The following is a 20,706-nucleotide window of genomic DNA, read 5'->3' as shown; positions in this document are numbered from 1 at the left end:
TGGCAACCGGTGCATGTGGGGTGCGCACGGGCGCAAAGAGCCGGGTGTCCAGTGCGGCGCTGCTCCATGCACAGACCCCACGCCGCCCTCGATCTCAGTGGGTCTCAGTCACTCCTCGTTTTCCAAGAATCTAACCACCATGTGCTGGCTTGCCCATTTCCCCTGGCTTTCTTGCTGCCCCGCCCTGCTCCCCACCCACCCCTGCCATCCACGTCCACACGTAACCAGTGAGATGCGATTTTTCTGCACAGTGTCCTGGACATGAATTCCTTTCCAGGTCCCTTTCGAGCAGTGAAGCCCCCGGCTCGCGGGGCAGACAAGGAAAGCCCCATGTGCGGCGGTAGCCCTTCCAGATGGATCTCTTTTGGCGTCTCAGCATCCAGAGATCCCGTGTTTTCTGGCCTCCTCCCTTTGCTTGTGGGGAGGCCTGCCCCTGCCCCGTCTCCGCCGGTCAGCCTGCCCGTGGTCAAGCTTCTTCTCGAGGGTCACCTCCTCAGGGGCCTCGCCTGACGGCCCCCGTCCTGCCACTGTTCTCCCTCTTCACTTCCCGGATCATCTCGGGTCTCCCTCGGCTCTTATCTTGTATTCTAAGTATCTGTTGACGTCTCTCATCTGCGTTTTATTTTTGTCCTTATCACTCACGTGGCTTTTCGCGCTGCCTTGACCCAGTGGGTTTTCCAAATGTGTTTGTTGAGTTCACACTGCAAAGAAACATAGTCCAGGCTTCGGATTTTCACAGAAGCAAACCTATCATGATATCTGGTCCCAGGGAACTTGCTAGGGATCCAGACTCGAAGCCCGAGATTATGTTCACTTGGACAGTGTTTCTCCCATCCCCCATCCCCTGAATGGGCGTCGTTAGTGGAAGGTGACTGTCCCCCTTGGAACCGCTGGGGATGCCGGTGCAGAAAGGCCGGCAGCAGAACCGCATGTGCGAGGGAGCTGGGCACTGTCTGACTTGCGCTCTGCTCACAGGTGCACACCAAGATGTCGCTGGTCGCCGTGCCCTTCTACCAAAAGCGACACAAGCACTTTGACCAGTCGTACCGCAATGTTCAGACAAGGTACCTTCTGGATGAATATGCTGCGAAAAAGTAAGTTGAAATCCAGTGTTTGGGCTGGTAGATCTTTGTTCGTGGGGTCTGGCATTAACGGGGTTTTACCTAGTCCCCTGCACCCTGGCCATGAACTGGTTTGGGGAGGGTCAGGGATGCCACATTCCTAGCACCGGCGGGGAAATTCGGCTCTCCTGGTTGCCCAGCAAATTCCGTGTGAAGCGTTGCTGGGACTCCGGTGGATCCCAGGGGATCACAATAGATCCTGTGGATCCGGGTGGATCCCGGTGGATCCGGGTGGATCCCGGTGGATCCGGGTGGATCCCGGTGGATCCTGGTAGACTGGCTGAGCTCCTCGTTTAGATTACGAAGGCAGAGACTTTTGAGTAAGTGCTCCTTGCCAGCTCCTCTCCACACAGCTCACAGAAGTAGGATCTGAAAAGTCACCAGCACAGAAGGGCAGCCGGGGGGAGGGCAGTGGGAAGACCGGCGGGAGAGGCTCGTGGGGGCAAAGGGACGATTGCAGGGAGGCTGATGTCAGTAGTTTTGCTCCAGTAATAGCAAATGTAGCAGAAAGGTGAATGTATCCCCTGCCTCAGAGGCTGGTGAGAAGCCACAGGTCTCGTGCCAGCGTCTGAAGCCCGGGGTCTTCGGGGACGTGCCGCACCTGCCCGGGGCCACAGATGCCCGCGGTCTCAGGGGCCCGTGAGCCGGCCGTGCTGCCCAACCGAAGGCAGAGCCGGGCGTGCCGGGCTGCGGTCTCTGGAGCTTGAGCGTGTCACCAGGAGCCTATATTTAGACCTGCCCGTGGCCCTCGTGTCAGTTGCCATCCCCGTAACAAAGAGCCAAACACCCGCAGCCTCTCAGCGGCCTCTGGGAGCTTCAGATCCCCGACACGTGTGTGATCACGGCGTTAGGCCACAGCACGGGGGGAGGCACTCGCGGGCTCGGGTGGAAAATGGCGAGGGAGAGGAGTGTGTGTGTGCGGGCCCCTCTGAGGACACACGTGTGCCGACGTGCCAGCGCAGGGACGTAGGTTTCTGTGTGTGCACGTGCGTGTGCATGTGAGTGTGTCAGTGGCCACACATCTTTCCTGTGCAGCTGGGCAGTGCCTGCGTGGGTTTTCGGCTTCTGTGTGTGGGCACGTGTGTGTGAGTACACATGTGCGCTTGCGTGTCAGTGTGCACACATGTTTGCTGTGCAGGTGGGGAGTGCCTGCGCAGGGACGTAGGTTTCTGTGTGCGTGCGTGCGTGAGTGTGTACATGTGTGTTCACACGTGGTGGTGTGCTCGGGAGGCACACACGTGTGCACATGCTCATTCCTGTTCCTGTGCCGGCACGGTTTGAGGCGGACTCGCGTGCAGGAGAGAGGGGTGCGGTTTTCCGGATGAATTTGCACACTCCTCCAACACGCCTGATGGTTCCGCGTCCCTCCAGGCACACGTCCACCCAGTCGTCCTCCCAGAGGTCTCTCTCTCAGAGGTCGTCCTCCCAGAGAGCGACGAGCCAGACGGCGTCTGCAGGGACGACCTGCAGCATCTGCGCCAAGAGGCTGAGCGCGGACGCGCTGGAAGAGGAGGAGCACGGGAAGAAACGGAGGTAACGCCCTGTCCTCCGCTCCCGCGCCCGCGGGCTCGGTGGCCTCGCGTTTCCGTGGGCGGGGCTCCGCGAGGGTGTGCGGCCACTGCGGGAACAGCGACAGGCCGTTAGCCAGGAGCCTGCAGGGTCACCCTTGCTTCTCACGAAGGTGGTTGCCGCTGTCTGGCGCCCGCTTTCTTCTCCCCCGTCTGTCTCAGTGAGTCCTACGGGATAACCATGTGGGGCACTTTCCGGAGTGTTCTACACAGTGGAACCTGCGCACAGGGCCATGATGCGGGACCATGACGTGTCCGTGCTCTGCCCTGTCCCACACCGCGCCCATCAGCTCTGTGCAAGGACCAGGCTCTCCTGGGAAAGCCCCAAGACCTGACAGGTTGAGTTCGTGTCGAGTTTCCACTGACGAATCTTTAGCCCTGAAGGCGGCCAGATTATTTCCAGATCACAGAGAAGCAGGCGGAGACCTTACAAGAACCAAACAGTGAAGCAGCCCATGACGGTTTGTGTTAGACCTGCTCTGGTTTTCCCCTTGCCTCCCCGGACTTTTCCAGAACATGTTCTCTATTCAAACAAATATTCAAACACACTTAAAACCTGAAGGAAAAAATGAGAATTTGGCAGACACATCCTATTTTGAATCCTGCACTACACAGAAGGGATCCGTGTAATGGAAACGGGCCGCCGAAGAGATCAGGCTGTACTGTGCTAACTTCGAATGATCCTGTAGATGCCTTGTGGGAACGCTGCCGTATAAAGTTTATGGTAAAACGATGATTTATTTTGTGAGAGAATCACTTCAACATGTACACATGACCAAAATCTGGATTTTCTGTTACTGGACTATTTAAAAAATGGTTCTGTCTTCATTTAGGGTGTGGTTGTGGGGAGTGAGTAACCCAGACCCTTATAATCTTATTAATTATTCCTCGTGGTGACCTTGAACACATCACAGAAACTTTCTATTCCCCGATTTCCATAGGAGTGATTGGGAGGAAGTCGACTTGTATTGAATGGAGGGGCTGGGCCGTGGGATACTGTGATTTACGTGGTTGTGGCAATAATGACCCTGGGGACCATCCCCGCGGTGGGACGTCCTTCTGAGCCAGGCGGGGTTCCTCTCCTGGAGCTGTCTGTTGGTCCCCAGCGTGTATGTGGGTTGTGGCCTGGGTCTCTCCAGCTTCTTGGTCCCCCAGCCCCCTGGGGCAGATGCTAGTTTAAGGTATGGGACAAACACGTCCTTGAAAGATGGACCCATGGGTGCGTCGGTTTGAACCACTGTTGTGTCTTCGTGTGAGGGAAAAGCCAAGGCGTCCTCGGTGTGCTCTGAGCTTGCGGCATGGCCCTCTGGAGGATATGGCGGGTTAGAAATACCCCTTCGGTGCCTTTGCCTCTGTCCTAGTGGAAGACGGGCACAGAGGCATGAACAAGTCTGTTTTAGGGGCTTCAGACGCCCTCTTGTCGCTGCGTCTTGGTGTGTCTGCTCACAGCGACCCTTCCGAGCGAGCGCCGGCCTCGGGACAGTGCTGACTGCACTCCCCGCAGTGAAGAGGGCTGGCCGTCCTCCCCATAACTGTTTTATTGATGAGTCGTCCACCTGCCCTTCTTACACAGCTTCGGGGGTGGCATTCGCTCACTAGCTGGGCCGTAGTCTTGAAAGAAAGACATAAAATGAAGCAGAAACAGAGTCTCTCCTTCCTCTCCGTGTGCCTCACTTGAGGGAAGTTTGGTGGTGAGGGTTTGTGGCCTCCAGACCCTCGAAGAGCTCTCACCCTCTCTGCGTGTCGTGACACTAAAGTCCCCTCTTTGCCCGGCAGGTACCAGTCTCTGGTGGCTGCGTATGGGGAGGCCAAGCGGGAGCGTTTCCTCCGGGAGCTGGCCGAGATGGAGGAGAACGTGCACCTGGCCCGCGCCCAGGCCCAGGACAAGCTGGACAGATACGCCATCCAGGAGATGGTAGGGGGACCCCCGGGGCTCCGTCAGAGGCGCGGGTCTGCGTGCGGGCTGGCCGCGGCACGTACAGATGGCCCGTGGGCAGGCAGCCTTGCTTGCCGGGCTGCACCCCCTTCCCGCAGCGCACTGGCCTGTCCTTGCTTCCCGGGGCAGGTGGAGGACAAGCTGACGGGCCACAGTCACTCGTACGTGGAGCGGATGCGCCGGGCCCCCGAGATCCTGGTGCGCCTGAGGTCCCACACGGTCTGGGAGAGGATGTCTGTGAAGCTTTGCTTCACCGTGCAAGGGTTCCCCACGCCCGTGGTGCAGTGGTGAGTGTGGGGCTCCTGCCCCGGGGCCCAGGGGGGCCGTCCGCACTTCCTCTTAAGGAGCCGGGAACAGTGGGGGCCAACGTGCAGGAGACCCGTGGGGGCAGCGCGTGGCGCATACCCCGTCCCACTGCCCACCGCATGCGAAGCTCCACGGGACGTACATTTATAAACACTCCCCGCCCGTCCATGTCCGCGCCACACCAGCCCTGTTATTTCGACTCAGCTGAGTTTTCAGAGCATTGTTGTTCCAGAGTAAGTCCCTTCAGACGACCTGAACGCGGTGGTGGGGCAGCATGGGGGCTGCGGCCGGGGGCCTCCGGTGATGTCAGGGCTCGTGTCTCCAGGTCCGCGGACCCTGTTTTCTCCATCTGTCGAGTACGCGTGTTTGTCCCCCACTTGCTGGAAGCGATAATGATCTTCCCCGAGTTCGTAGCCTGCGCAAAGGCCACACACATTTCCTTGTAACCTAACCGGGTGCTCGGCTCACTCAGAGAATTAGTGCCTCGTCCCGTGGCTGTTGGCGGGGCGGGCTGGGGAGGCAGAGACCCACTGACTCTCCGGCTCAGGGAGACGATGTCCTGCCGTCCTGGGTGGGGCGCAGAGGCTGGCTTCATGCCGTTGGGATCCTGCGCAACTCTGCAGAGAGGCTGGCCTGGGACCCAGCTAAGGCGGGTGACATTCTTTTCTTGGGGAGTGATTTATCCCGTGTTCCTCACGCAGTCCGAGGACACCTGCGGCGGCTCTGTCGCAGGCTGAGGGTGGCCCCGACAGGCTGGGTTCTGCAGGAGCTGCTCTTTCCTGGGGCGACGGACAGACATGGGCCCTGGGTCGGTCCCCTCGTCGCGCCACGGTGCTCCAGCCCGAGGTCCTGGGAGGTGCCCAAGGGCAGGGCAATAACTTCCCCAGGGGCCCTAAGGAAGGCTGGGACAAAAGGCAAACGCCAGTCTGTCTCTGCGGTAACAGGTGTGTTTCCCTCGTGTAGGTACAAAAACGGTAGTTTGATCTGCCAAGCGGGAGAGCCGGGCAAGTACAGGATCGAGAGCAAGTACGGCGTGCACACACTGGAGATCAACAGGTAAGGCATCGGGGGCACGGCGGGCACCCCGGGACACCTGCCTCACACAGCCGCCATCCAGACCCAGGGCACCCGTCATAGAAACAGCCGCTCAGGGTGCACCACGTCCACTCGGTGCCATGGGACTTTGGTGGTGTTTCTGTGTTAATCTGTGGGAGAAGCTTCCGGAAGCTTCTGGAAGCTGTCTTTGCCGTCAGGTTGCCGGGAGGCAAACCCGCAGCTCTGTCCAGGCTCCCGCTCTGGGAGCAAAGAGAATACACAGGTGGTTTAAGGACAGAGGTGGCCGTCAGGTGCGCAGGTGACTGTGGACGCGGACGACTTCCCCACACCTGCCCCATAGGGGCGCAGTGCGGGCCAGGCTGGGGACAAGTCCCTAACCAAGCCTGGCTCCTCAAAGGAATGTATGTTTTAAAACACTACGTACTTTCTACGGTATCTTGTCCCTAGGAGAGGCTTAATAAACAGACTTCGTAAGCTAAAAAAAAAAAGAGAAAAACAACTATAACTTCTATTTTTTTTTCTCATAAATTGAAAAAAGTGTAGCATACAGATGAGGAAAAGAGAATAAAAATCTTTCCTGTTTCCCACAGCATCCGTATTTTCCTGTAAAGATAACATTTCTTTTTCCTTACGTAGCTCGTGCACACACACACGCACACCTAGATTTTTTTTTCAAAAGTGAGATTCTGCCTCTCCGTTTCTGCTTCTGTGCACACACAGTTTGTGTGTTGTAAGATCGTAACATGGTGCAGTCCCCTTCTCTCCCAGTGCATCACGACACTTTCCCGTGCTCAGCTGGTGTTCTCGCAGGTCCGGGGGCTCCTTCCTGTGCTGTGATTAGGGACCACGGCCAGACACCTGGGTTTGGATCCCTGATCTACCACATACCGTGTGACTTTGGATGGGTCATGAACTCTTCCTGAATTGTGGTATTTTTATCTGAAATCATTATTAAGACACAGATGATAAACAGTGGAACGATTATGAAAACCAGATAAGACCGTGTATGTTCCTGTATGTCATATAAACACGTGGTGAGCGTGCGTGTGTGTGTGGTAAGTTAAAGCAAATCCTTCCTAGGAAACGATGAGGGAGACTAATACAGGTACAAAAAGTCAGTAGGACATCAGGGTATATAACTGCATTGATGTTATTATTACTAACTTGTAGAGCGACCACATCGTAATTAGGCTCGGTTTACTTAGAGGTAAGATGACCCACAATAAAGGAATTGTCAGAAAATGGTCTCACTGAAACAGCCCCCAAGGTGACTTGGAGAAGTCACAAGTAAGCACAACAGAGCGTCTGTCACGGAAACTTCTCCCTGATGCGTTCTTACACCAAGGACAGTCTTCTCTTTAAAAAATTTTTTTAATCAATATTATATGTTTATAAAAAAAATTGGAAGGGGAGGCGAAACATAAGAGACTATGGACTCTGAAAAACAACCAGAGGGTTTTGAAGGGTCAGGGGTGGGAGGTTGGGGGAACAGGTGGTGGGTAATAGGGAGGGCACGTTTTGCATGGAGCACTGGGTGTTGTGCAAAAACAATGAATACTGTTATGCTGAAAAAATAAAAAAATAAAAAAAAATTTTTAAAAAAAGATTTTATTTATTTAGTTGACAGAGATCACAAGTAGGCAGAGAGGCAGGCAGAGAGAAAGGAGGAAGCAGGCTCCCCGCTGAGCAGAGAGCCCGATGTGGGGCTCGATTCCAGGACCCTGAGATCATGACCTGAGCCGAAGGCAGAGGCTTTAACCCACTGAGCCACCCAGGCGCCCCTATTCTTTCTTTTTTAATTAGAGTTTTTAGACACTGGTTCTGTTGACCATTTTACACACTGCTTACTCCGATGTGCTCCGTCCGCATGAGTACCGCGTGGGGCCCAGGCGCGCACGCCAGAGGGGAGTGGGGTGCGCCCCCCCGGAGCAGGTGGGGGCAGGCAGGGAGGTCACGAAGGGGAGGTCTCGGGGACCGGGGTCCTACCGGACCTACCTCACAGGCCTCTTGCTGAAGGCGGGAGGGGCGGTGGGATTCACTTGGGGAGGGAGATGGGGAGGCGCCTGCCCAGACATGGGGCTGGGGGGGACCCTAAGCGGACTCCGCAGGCTTCCTGTGCGTGAGGATGCGCCCAGGGCTGAGGATCGGTGGGGTCTGACCACGCTGGTCTGGGACGGAGTCTGCCATCTCCCCTTCCACCCCACGGAAGTCCGTGTCATCTCCTTTCTTTGCTTTTCTGCCTTGTGCTCACTGGGTCCTCCTCGGCCTCCTGCCTGTGTTCTCCCTCCTTGTTTCCCAACTTCTCAGGGGGGTCCACCTCCGGGCACTGCCCGCCTGGCGCTCCCAGGACACACCCGCCGCCGCACCGCTGGCGGGCTGGCTTTCTCGCCGGTCAGACATGGCCTTGGATTAGCCTCTGGAGGAGGCCTGGCGGGTTCCCCATCACCAGAACCAGCTCTCCACCTGTGGATTACTCAGAACTAGTGTTAGAAAGTCGTGATTAAGATGAAAATTTGTGACAAGTCATTATGCTGGTTTTCCAGGTAAATCTGAGGCTGTTTCAAAAAGCTGGAGGGCTGGGCGCTCTGGTGCCATTTGTTGAGAACCTCCTGGGTGCCAGGCACTGGTCTAGATGCTCGGGATACAGCACTAAAACCAGGTCCTCGTCTTTGAGGTCTTACGATCTGGCAAAAGGAGGTGAACTGTAAGAAAAATAAAAAAGTGAATTAGATAGGAAGTCAGGAGGCCATGGTGCTGGGCGTGGGGAGTGGGGCCCCGTTGGGGTGGGGGTGGGTGGGCACGTGAGGTGAAGCAGGGCGGCAGTCAGGCCAGCCCTCACTGAGAACACGTCTTCAGAGCAAGGCTTGCAGGAGATGCAGAATGGGACAAATCAGAGCATTGAGCCGGGAGGTGTCCGGCCCAAGGGGGCAGTTCTGGCAGAGAAAATCGTGGGTCCCGGCTCCTGGGGCTGCAGCGGTGGGTGGCCGTCGTGCACCGGGAGGTCAGAGGTGTAGCCGGGGCTGTGCGGGTCAGACGGACGCTGTCAGCCGCAGCAAGGGCGCTAACTTTCCCTCGGGGTTGGGGGGATGAGGAGGGTCCGAGCTCTGGCTCTGAGCACAGGGCTGGGCTGTTGGTGGCGGGCTGGGCTGGCTTGGATGACACGGTTCTGCGCAGGTGCTGGAGGGAGACCAGCGGGAGGCGGATGGTCGGACGTGGGGTGCTGCTGAGAAGGGGCGCCGCTGGGATGAGGAGGCAGGGGGTGTGCACACACACTTGCGCAGAGGGTCGGGGGGCCTCTGCGCCCTGGGTGGGAACATCGGTGCCTTCTGCATTTCCCAGAGAATAACGTTCTCTCCTTTGATTTCTAAAATGTGTGGCTATTTAGTAGCCAGAAAGCCACGCTGTGTGGAAGGAGAAATCGCCTTCATTGTGGAGTGCGCTCGTGTCCAGGGCCATCTCTTCTCTAACCGGGGTGCCCTGTGGCCGGTTGGGGGTCCCTGGTCAGTCCGAGGCTTCACCCAGCTTGCTTCTGAGTTACTAACTGCATTTACAAGGGAAAACCATTTCCCGTTCTCCAGTACGAGACTTTGACTCTTATCCCGGGGATGTTAGCAGCTTTGAACCTGGCGCATGGACAGACCCGTGAGTCTGTCAGCTGGAAGTTTGTAAACTGAGGCCCAGGACGCTGTGGCCCATGGCTCCGCAGCCAGGCCTCCCGCAGACGCACTCGGAGTTTGCGGAGACGGACGTGTGCAGCACTGTCTGCCTGGGGACCCTGTCGGCAGCTGCCGGGCCGAGGGGAGCCCGTCTCCCACTGTCCCCACGCAACTCCGCTGTTCATGCCGAAGTGCTGAGTCACTGTCATTTGATCCCTGGCCGTTCCGAGTGCGGCGGAATGTACCGCGGGCCCGAGAGGACAGCCTGGGTGACGTTTGCTCCTATGAATACCCTCTGGCCGCTGAATTCTCTGAGTGCTTCCCACCCTCCTGTGCTGGTCGAATTTAGACTGTAACCGACACGGATTTATGTGCTCGTAAGACTCCCCCGGGGACTCATAATGTGAGTTCTGTTTCTTTGCAGAATTTTAATGCCGCGCTCGTGTTTTATGAAAGCGCGGGGAACGACCTCGTGCGGATTTTGTTTCCAGCACCCCCGCCTCCTCCCCGTGGCTCGCCGCACAGCTTCCGGGCTGACCTCCTGGCACTTGGGTGTCGACGTCTGTCTTCAAACTCTCATTTGAGTTAGATTGTTGATCCAGTGTGGACGTGGCTCCCAGGGAAGGATGCTGGGCCAGAGTCCCTAGCACAGGTCAGGGGTGACCTGGGCACTTGTCCAGTTACTATCTTGAAGGGAGATCAGTGGGTATGACGCTGTTCCGTGAAGCTGGTCTGGGGACACCTCGAGACTCGGAGTTGTACGAGGGCCCCATGGACCTGTGTGAAGATCGGTACCTCTGTCTGTTCTGGGAAGCCGTCCAAGCAGAATATGAAACCCTCTGCCCCTTAACCGCGGGTTTGCAATTTCTCCCAGCCGGGGGGACGGGCCGGCAGCAGGCTCTGGGGGCTGGCTGCGTGCGGCCTTGGGGAGGAGAGAGCGAACGCAGTCCCGCTGGGGTGTGGGAAGACATGCGGGTCCCCGGACTATCTATGGACAAAATTCTGAGAAGGGCCAGACTCCTCACAGTCTGGGTGCCTGGTCTGTCCGCTCCTGGGTGTGTACTCGTGCCAGGGCCCTGGGTCCCGTCCTTCCCGCAGCCACACACAGGGAGGCACGGGCCAACCCAGCCCCTAGTCCAGGCAGGTGTGCTTGCTGATCTTGTCTGTGTGTCCTGGTGTGTTTCATGTCATATAAAACACGCACAACAGAGCGATGCGGAAACAGTGTTGTAAGAGTGACACACAGGACCGACCCACACCTCTCACCCCGAGTGCTGTCCAGTCGCCCTCCTCAGGATGCTCGCAGGGAAGCTATGGGTCGGAGTGTCTGGGGGAGCGTCCGCCCCACCTTACACTCCAGGCACGTGGGTCCTCTCTGGGAGGAAGGGCAGCGATGGACACCCAGCTGCGAAGCGCTGTCCCCCCCAACGCCGGCCCGCTCCCCCGCTGAGAGCTACGTGCTAACCGGTCCCTTGAGAAGCTGGTCCGTGAATGCGTTAGGTGGTGCTCCTCGGTATCCGAGTCTCAGCTGGAAAGCCGGCTCAGGATCTTGTGGGACAGGCCGCTGTGTGCATGGGCTGCTCGCCCTCCCCATGGGAGGTTCGGTTTAAAAACTCTGGGGCACAGTCTGAGACCAATGGTGTTCAGTCTTCCCCAGAAGGGTTTGTGGCCGAGGGACCAAGAACACGGTGCTGAGATTAATGGTGGCCGACGGGACAGTGCTGGGAGCCCTCGGTTCGCTCTGTCCGAGGACGCACGGAGTGTGTAGCAGTAGGAGCCTCCCCCCTCGGGAACCGGAACGACACTGGCAGAGGGACCGTGTCCCTGCTCAGCGGGGTCGCCCTGGGCCGGACCAGCCCGCGGGCTGTGCTCCGTGAAGTGTCTCCGTGCGCTCCTCCTTCCTGAGACTGGGTCCCTGTGTGGTCGCAGTCGGGCTTCGGGTCAGACTTCCGTCAGGTGGTTTTCACAGGGTGCTGCTGGCTGTGTGCGTGGCTGGGGCGGAGGACCCTCCGGGGGGGCCGTGGGGTGCCGGCGCGCCCTCCTCTCACCTGTCCTCATGGAGCCTGTGAGGGTATTGGTTGTGGGGAAAGTTGTGGGGCTAATCCCAGAAGGATACCTTCCTGTTTGCAGAAGGCACTCATGAAAATATAATGGTTTCGTTGTTTAGAAGAACTCACACAAGCACATAATAGTAATAATAATAATAATAATAATAATAATAATAATAATAATAATTCAAGCAGTGCCTGAGGGCCAGAAGAGAAGTCACGGTGCCTTCCGTGTAGAGCCCCGCCTAGCCGCCCCCTACGGTGTGTGTGCCCCGAGGGAGTGTGTGTGCAGGTGTGGAAGGTGATGTTCAAGGGGGAGGAAGCCCCTGGGTCCCAGGAGTTTGGTGTTTTCTCCGGGGAACAGGCTGCACCTGCCGTGAGTCTGGACAGTGTGTGGCCAAGCAGCGCCTGGGAGGTCAGCCTCAGTCTGCAGCTTCTCCGATGGCTCGCTTGGCCACACGGTGAGCCTAGGGCCAGCGCGCCGAGTGCCCAGCCACAGGGGCGGAGCTCTGTCCGTGTGGCTCCCTGGAGGCTGGCACTGAGGGCCGGCGTGGGGAATGGAAGGGAGCTCCGTGGAAGAAGGGACCCGGTTCTCAGCAGAGAGTACGGCGCTCCGAAGCCTCCCTCCCCGTTATCGGAGACACTGTGTGCTTTTGGGTCAAAGGAAATATCTTCAGCTCCAAGGAAGAAAATCAAGTTACTCACGAGCCCCCGGGAACGGGTTTGTCTCTGAGGCACAGCTTCTTGATGCATTTGAAAAGGAAGCCTGGGGTCAGCTTCTTCTTTTGCTCCTTGCGAGTGGGGTTTTTGTGTGTGATTTCTCCCCCCAGATTAATATCACGGTCCCGATGCCCACTTCTGGGACAGGCGGCAGGTGCTGCTGGAAAGAGCGCAGGTCCTGGATTTGCGCACACCTCGTTTGCCCGAGTTCCTCGCGTGTCAGCCTTCTCACCACGCTGGTCCGCAGCAGTGTGTGTTCTCTGGGGGCTGGGGCTGCGGCACAGGACACTCAGGTCGAAGTTGCCGCAGAGCACCTGGCATCTGGGAAACGCTCAGCCGACGGGTCCTCCCCTTAGGTCCCTGGTCCCGGGGACGATTTCCAGATTCTGGTGGGAACATAGCTCACAGCCAAGAAAATAAACTTTGGCCTTTGTAAGATCGATCTGGGGGTGCAGAGGAGCCCACCCTGGATGAGCTGGGGTTCGGGTCATTTTTCTTTCTGGAGGGGACACACTGCCTCCTCATGACCCGGAAGGATGGCTGCGGTGGGCAGGGCTGGTCAGACAGCTTCAGAGGATCCTGGGTGGCTGCTTCCTGTCTGGGGATCGTCTGCTTTTGGGACGTGGGGAGTAACCTCCCATACACCTGGGAATGTCTGGTGGGGAGGGAGGCAGAGTGGATTTTCCTGGAGGCTGAGGTCAGTGGAGCCTTCCCACTGGCCAGATAAAGCCACGAATTCCACCCCAGTAGGAAAATGCAGGCAGCAGGGAGGAGAGACTGTCCCTCGAGGACGAGACTGAGGCTTTTCAGGGAGGTCTGTATGGCCGGTTTCCCTCAGAGACAAAGACAAGCCGTGGTCTGGACCAGACCTCTCCGCGTCTGTGACCAACAGCAGCTCCCGGGTTGGTGCTGACACTGGTCTTCGACCGGCCACTCGCGAACGGAGGGCCGACGTCCTCCAAGAGGCTTTCAAGGAACACCCCGTTCGATCCGGGTCACGGGCTTCCAGGACGGTCCCACAGTGCATTTAGGACGCTGCCTTGCTTTCTCTCTCTCCAAGGGCAAACTTCGACGACACAGCGACGTACTCGGCCGTGGCCACAAACGGGTACGGGCAGGTGTCGACCAACGCCGCCGTGGTGGTGAGACGTGAGTGGTCCTGCCCGGGTGGGGGGCATGCCTCGCGCCTTCCGCGTGCGTCGGGGCCTTCACCCGCTTCTCTTGCAGGGTTCCACGGGGACGAGGACCCGCTCCGCTCGGTGGGACTCCCGATCGGATGTAAGTCGATGCTGCTCCTGGCTGTGCAGAAAGATGGGCAGCACTAGCAGGCGGTCACAGAGAAAGTGCGTGCTGCGGGTCAAATCTTCTTAAGTCACATTCCGAAAGATTCTTCCCAGTTGCTCCTGGCGCTGCTGGTCCACGGACAGCCTGTTTCCGTGCCCTTCTGTGGCCAGGGGGCATTTAAGACACTGTGAAACTAGGAGAGTTACATGTTTGAATAGGGAGGAAAAGCCCGAGTCCCAATCCTTGAGCTGGATGCTGGCTCCTGTCACCATGTCCTGTCCCCCACCCCGAACGTCCGTGCCCACTTAGAGCAAGCTGTCGCGTGGATCAGGACGAGGATGAGGCTATGTTGGCTCTGGCCTGCCTCCCGCCTGCCTCCAGAGGGTCCACTCTTCCCCTTCCTGAGTGTGTGACCCCCGTAGCTCGTGGTCTGCACCCGCTGTCTCCTGTACCCCCGCCCCCGCTAATGCCGTCCTTCTCTGCTCTGAGTGTGAGTGCAGGGTGGCCAGCTGTCACCAGCCCATGCCCTGTTTGCAGGGTGACCTGCAGCAGCGCTGTCCTGGGGCGAGTCGGGGCTCTCTGAGCCCCTGGGTTGGTTCTCGGCCGGCAGGCGGGGACGCCGGGCTGACCCGAGTCCCATGAGTATGGGGAAAGCAGCCGTGCCCGGAGCATCTCTAGGACCAGGACTTGGTAGACCCACATACCTTGCTCCTTGATGGTTTGGGAAAGAGGTTCAGGACTGACCCGCCCTTCTAGGTTATGACTGTATCATAATCTGGGGTCCAGATGCTACAGGTCCAGTGTGTGGGGGGGAGGACCTGACCGAAACCGTGCCCGAGGGGAGGCCTTTCTGGCAGCCGCTGCACACCTGGGTGTCATTGGTTTGGGTCGTCTCTGCGTCCATCATACTGCATTCTCGCGTGTCTGACAATCGGGGGTTGTGGAAGACCACGGGTGGGAGAGCAGGACAGGGGCGGGGCCACATGGGGGGAGGCAGGGCGGCCCAAGAATGTGTGTCGGTGCCCCTGGGAATCCACGGAGGATGCCGAGTCCGTGGGAGGACGCCTGACGAGCCAACGATGCTGGCGGCTCAGACGCCCTGGTCTCTCCTCGGTGACAATTCCGTCTAAATCAAAACTTGGCAGTATTCACACCGGACGGAATTGTATAGATCATGACCTAATAGATGCCCATGTATTCAACACAGGTGAATATTTTGCCATTTCTTTCCAATTGCTTTTTAAAAATCGAAGTCCATTTGGCATCGCACGAACTCACCATTTCAGAGGTGCACTTTGGTGACCCTGGTAGGAGCTCAGGGCCTCCGGAGGTGACGGAACACCCCTCCTTCCCTCCCGCCCCTCCCCTGCACCCTCCCACGGAGGAACCGTCCTCTGGAAATTCCCAGCTCTTTAGAAAAATCTCCCCTGCATGCACATGTTTCTAAATTATACATCTTTGTTTGTTTTGAAAATTTACTGTGCGTTTTCTTCTGAAACGTACCCCACCCCCCAGCTAAACGTTAGGTTTTGAGATTTAATTTTGATACCTCAGGATGTAGTTGGTTCGTTTTCTGCGCAGAGTAGAGGGCGTTGTGCCGATGAACACAGCACAGAGGGTTCTGAAGCCCAGAACGCTGCGCCTTGGGGTCGAGGGGACCTTCCGGAAGACCCACAGGTTGGGGCTGACGAGGATTTCAGCCCTTTGGTCTCACCACGGGACTCGGACACCATGTGACTGCCCTGTGCCTGGAGGATGGGCCTCATCGTCCCTGTGGGTCTTCTGATTCCTCGGGAGGGGCTCGGCGTCTACTCCTCACGGCTGGGGAGGAGTCAGAGGCCACAGTGCTGGCCGAGTGGGGGAGGCCCTCGTGGGATGCACCTTCTCGCCTCTGCGTCTGCACACGGAGAAGGGAGCCCGGGTCTCCTCGCGGAGCCCATTGTCAGGACTTCGTGCGAAACCTCGTCACCTTCCAAAGCCCCCGGTCTCCTAATACCTTCCTGCTGGGGCCAAGGGCTTTGACGTGTGAATCTGGGGAACATGCTGTCTCGGGGGTGCGGGTGCGTGAGGTCCTGGGGAAGCGCGCCCCTGCCGCGTGGGCACCGGCCTGCCCCCCCCACCCACCGTAACCTTGTCCCCTCATCTGTGCAGTGCCCCCTTCATCTGTGATTCCATACATGCACTTCGACGTCCAGTTTCTGGAGAAGTTTGGGGTCACCTTCAGGAGGGAAGGCGAGACGGTCACTCTCAAGTGCACACTGCTGGTGACCCCGGAGCTGAAGAGGGTACAGCCGCGTGCCGAGTGGTACAGGGACGGTGAGTACGAGGCAGGGACTGCTGTCCCAGCCGGGGACGCTGAGCTCCGTGTCACCCGGCTGAGAACGAACGGTAAGCTCGAGGAGCGGTTTGGCGTTGGCGCCCACCACGGGGATGACCGCAAGCAGCACGGCCAGCAGAGCACCTGGACCTCCACCCCGGGGACATGGACAGGTTCGCAGGGATGCGCACGTTTAGATGAGTCCCAGGAGATTTCTCTAAAGCTTCACAAGGAGGGTGCTCCTGTGATTAAACAGAACAAGTGCGGTGTCTGTATCTGCCCGTTTTTCCTCGGCTGGAACAAGTGCTCCCAGTTACTAGAGGCCGTGGAGTCCTGGGCTCTGTCCTGAGTGTGAGGGTTCTCTTCCATTGGGTCTGTGAGACAGGGTTGGGGCAGCTCCCTGGGGGCCGTGGGGGCCTCCCCCAGGTGGGGATAGGCAGACTCCCCTTCCTCCTCCGTCTGCACCCCTCTGCGGGGCCGTCCTCCCCGCCCTGTGTGGTGCGCAGTGCAAGGGCACTTTCCTGCATCTTCTGTGGGCAGGGGCTCCTGAAGGACTCTGGCTTTCTGTGGGGCCAGCGAGACTGTCCTGCTTATATTTACTTGGGACCCAACACCATGCAAAATATTACAAAGAAGCCCACGCCAGCCTGCCCAGATGATATTTATAATTGAGCTGGGGGAAAACAGAATTGCAAAGCTCTGTCTTTTTAAAGTGTGAGAAATGTCCCAGAACAGGGTGTGACGCTTTGCCAAAGGCATGGCATGTGTGCCGACCCCGTGGGGCCCCGAGGGGGCGAGGCTCTCGGTGGTGACGGAGGAGACCTAATTTACCCTCGGCCGTTCTAATTTAAGATGTAAGATGCGATGGAAGTTCCAAGAGTCTCATTTGTCCTTTCTAGAGAGAATGGAATAGATTTGAGGAACGTTGTTGTTGGATCCCCAGAGAACAGTGATGTCAGTCTTGGAGTGTTTCCTAGTGACTAGAAAGTCCTGGATTCCCGGGGACGCGGCCGTGACGGGTGTGCGAGGAGCGCACGTGCTCAGAGCAGCCAGCGGGCCTCTTCCCCTCATCTACCCGGATCCTTGTGGAAGTCAGGGGCTTAGCTGAGCCAGGCGCCTCTCGCCCACAGTCACGCTCAGGCCTCCCCGAGCTCGGGATACAATTGGAGACCAGTGGAGACCACTCTCCGTGGTAGACATTATTTGTAGACATTAAACTGCCCGGAGATTTTTTTTTTACTCTTTAAAACTAATGTGCTTTGAACCCCCAGGTGGCTGGTACACCCTCAGGTGACATCAGTCCAAGGACTGTCACCCCCCGCACAGGCTATGCAAACAGAACCTGTGGAACGGGGGCCCCAACTGAAGATGTCTTAGGACTTGATCTGATTAGAGAGGAAGACCAAGGTTACCCCGGGTGAAAGCCAGGAGCACCCTTAGGTGTGATTTGCACTTGAGACAGATTTGGCAAGTCACGGGGTCGTGCTGGGCCCAGTGATGGCTGGGCCTCTGCTCAGGGAACGGGCTTCCGGCTAGGCCGCCCCCCCGACCGAGCCTGCGCTCGGCTGAGGGCCCGAGGGTCTCTTGACGCACGTGCTGCCCATTTTCCGTGAACGGCCAGTGAGTATCCATCCGGCAGCCCTAACAAAGGCCACAGCCCCGGGCCGCAGAACACCAGACCGACTTCCTGCGCTGGTGGGGGCTGGGGTCTGAGATCCGGCGCTGGCAGACTCTGCTCCCGGTGAGAACGCTCCTGGCTGGCAGCCCGGGGAGCCTTCCCTCTCAGCTCCAAACCCCGTCTCATGCATTCCTGCCTGGACGGTTACATTTTAACGCCTGGGTGGTTACATTTTAAAATTGTGTGTTGCGTTATGTTACATTAGGTGATACATTGTGTTACAGTGTATTTTTGTTGCCCTCACCTGTGTTTCAGGTCCTGTGCTAATTCCTCTGGGAAAGAGAGAAAATTTGATAAAGCACCTTAAAATATCTATTTTTCTGACAGTTTTGACACTTTGTATTCACAGTGCTGCTGCGTGGGCGTGGCCTTACTCACCACGGAGTACCAGAGTACTTTGTCGGGCAGAGTACTCCAGAGCCCCCTGGTCGAGTTTGAGACTTTAAAAATATAAGCACAGCTCCTTTTCCTCATACACATGTGGTTTTTATTGCCAACGCCCCCCCCCAAATTATAATTTCATTCCGCAAGAATCTCTCTTACCACTCGGCCGTAGAAGGTATCTATCTCCGTGCGTGTAGGTTAAAATGGGAAGATGCCTGCCCTTGCACGTGTCCTTCACAAAATAAGACCCCACCCCCATGTCCCCAAGACGGGGGGGTATCCTGTGCCAGTCAGCTGGAGGGCCACGTGCCCCATTCCATGGTGGTCTGCATTTGCCCCAGGGCTCAGGGTTGGAGTTGGTCCATTTTTTCCCGTTAGGACAATTCTTGAACGCAGTCACCGTTGCGTGCCTGTTCGCTACCTCGGGGTCCATTCTCCGAGCATGCATTGGGCGCCCAGACAACACGCCTGCTGAAGGGTTTTGGCCCATGTTCCTGCTTGTGCGAGTGGCTGTGCTCCCGCAGGCCGGAGGGGGCAGCGTCCCTCTGTCCTATCCAAGCAGGGATGCAGCCGTGTGGTTGTGTTTGCCCGACAACGGGGAGGTCAGGGGTCGCTCCTCCTTTTGTCTGCTGCTCCTTGCTTTCCCACGCTTCTGTCTCTTGCCCGGGCCTGGCCTCATCCGCAGTGGCCGGCTCTGTCCTTGCCTTGGGCTGGACAGTTTACTGCTGCCTCCGGTACTCACTGTCAGGCACAGAGTGGAGGGCCGTCACCGAGCCAGCCCTGGGCACAGGAGGGGGTCGCCTCCACAAAACCATGGTGGTGCACGTGGTGAGATACTGCGGGGTGTGCGGGGGCAGGCAGTGGGCCCCGGCTGACCGCCGTCCCCTCAGGCAGAGACGTGCTCTGCCTCTGTCCTTCCGACGCTGACCTTGGTCCCATCCCAGATGCCCCTTCCCTTGCCATCTGCTGTTATGTGTGCTCTCGTGGGAAACGCGGCTCTCCGGCGGTTGGGAGGCCGCGGCTTCCTCCCTCCATGTGAGGCTCGGAACCCTGCCCCCCGACCAGAGCCCTCTGCACCCGCACGGTGCGATTTCCTTGGCGGTTTCTGAAGTCGCCCCGCGTGGCCGCTCTTGCAGACCTGCTGCTGAAGGAGTCCCAGTGGACCAAGATGTTCTTCGGAGAAGGCCAGGCCTCCCTGTCCTTCAGCCACCTGAACAAGGACGACGAGGGCCTGTACACCCTGAGGATCGTGTCCAGAGGGGGCATCAGCGAGCACAGCGCCTTCATGTTTGTCCGAGGTGCGTGGCCGCGGGTGGGCAGGCGGCACCGGGGGGCGCGGTCGTGGGAGGATGGGACCCGTGACGAGGGCGGAGCAGGTGTGTGTGTGGGGCGGCTTGCTGTGCTCCTTGCAAGCCTCCTGAAGGGGACATCGGGGTTCCCGTCCTGGGCGTGTCTGACCGTCCCTCCACGACATAAGGAAGCTGTAACTGGGAACAGGTCAGGATCCTAACTTTTGCGTCTCTGTTGAAGAATTGGTAGAATGTATAAACAACTTCTAAGCCTGATCACGCCCGTGCTGCTAATTCTCGAGAGATTTCAAGAATGAAGCGGGGTCCCGAGTAGGGAACACTGGGGGGGCCCTCATGCCCCAGCTTGCTTGCGAGGCGAGGCCCTGACGCTAGGACGACTGTCACCAGCACCACCGACCTCGGTGAGCGAGCGTTCGTGGCACCAGCGCGGCGGCCAGCGCCCCCCCCCCCCCCCGGAGCTTCACGCCCAGAGCCCGTGTGTCCCCGGGGCCGCAGGAACCCCACGTTATGGGAAGGAGAACAGAGTCGTGACAGAGCAGGCGGGTTAGACACTGTGCACGTTCTGTGCCGGGCACACGCACACGCCACACCCTCGCTGCAGTGAGTGGACACTCACTGGACACGGGGATCCGCGACCTGGATGAAATCACGTCTATCCTGTGTACACAGTGCCCGCGGATGTATCTCCGCACACGTGTGTCTGTGCACACGCAGAAACGCCTACACGCATGTGTGTGCGTAACCTGAAACTCTGACACTGACCTCATAAGCTGGAGCCGCGACTCTCCGTCTCCAGTGCAGACGTGGGGCTCGGAGGGGACTTCTCCAGGGTGTGGCAGCTGGGGGCCAGCTGTCTGGGCCTGAAGCTGGAGGCTTCTCATGCACACTCCCAGCCCCCGGGCCCTTCTGGGCACCTGCTGGAGCTCTGTCCTGCCTGTACTCCCAGGACCCCTGCGGTCTCTGGCTTAGGGACCCTCCTCCCCAGGGCCAGCTGAGCCACTCCGAGGATCCCAGAACACTTGGTTCTGGTTGGTGGGCTCCGCTGGCCTGAGCCTGTGGCGGGCCTCTGGCATCCTGACGGCCTGCCCGGCCTAGCCCACCCTTGCTCGCCATTTCCCTCCCCACCAGCTCCAGGTTCCGTGGGCCTGGAATAGCCCTACCAGTGTATCACTGCTTCCAAAACGCAACTGTCGGGTCAGAGCACGAAAGAGGGGCTGTATCATCAGGGAATATTATAATTAAAAAAAAAAAAAGGAACACACAGAAAACAAGTCCACTCGTCCTGTCCCCCCCACCCCCCGGCCCAAGACAACATAAACTTG

The 20,706-nt window shown here is 58.2% G+C and overlaps 1 protein-coding gene across 1 annotated transcript in view; it reads left to right on the top strand.

Annotated features, from left to right (window-relative positions):
- The first annotated feature begins 987 nt into the window (after nt 1-987).
- The window catches only part of MYOM2 (myomesin 2), a 70,321-nt gene continuing 50,602 nt past the window's right edge, over nt 988-20,706 (top strand). The window contains exons 1-9 of the mRNA XM_045997151.1: nt 988-1,094; nt 2,493-2,654; nt 4,466-4,604; nt 4,755-4,912; nt 5,895-5,987; nt 13,472-13,560; nt 13,639-13,689; nt 15,847-16,011; nt 19,211-19,372. Coding sequence (XP_045853107.1) covers nt 988-1,094; nt 2,493-2,654; nt 4,466-4,604; nt 4,755-4,912; nt 5,895-5,987; nt 13,472-13,560; nt 13,639-13,689; nt 15,847-16,011; nt 19,211-19,372 — 1,126 coding nt within the window. The remainder of the gene's footprint in view (nt 1,095-2,492; nt 2,655-4,465; nt 4,605-4,754; nt 4,913-5,894; nt 5,988-13,471; nt 13,561-13,638; nt 13,690-15,846; nt 16,012-19,210; nt 19,373-20,706) is intronic.

This window comes from Meles meles, chromosome 2 (assembly GCF_922984935.1).
Source record: "Meles meles chromosome 2, mMelMel3.1 paternal haplotype, whole genome shotgun sequence".
In the NCBI taxonomy this organism is placed as follows: Eukaryota; Metazoa; Chordata; class Mammalia; order Carnivora; family Mustelidae; genus Meles; species Meles meles.
Note: the sequence above shows the minus strand (reverse complement) of the source record. Positions and strands in the feature narration are given on the sequence as shown.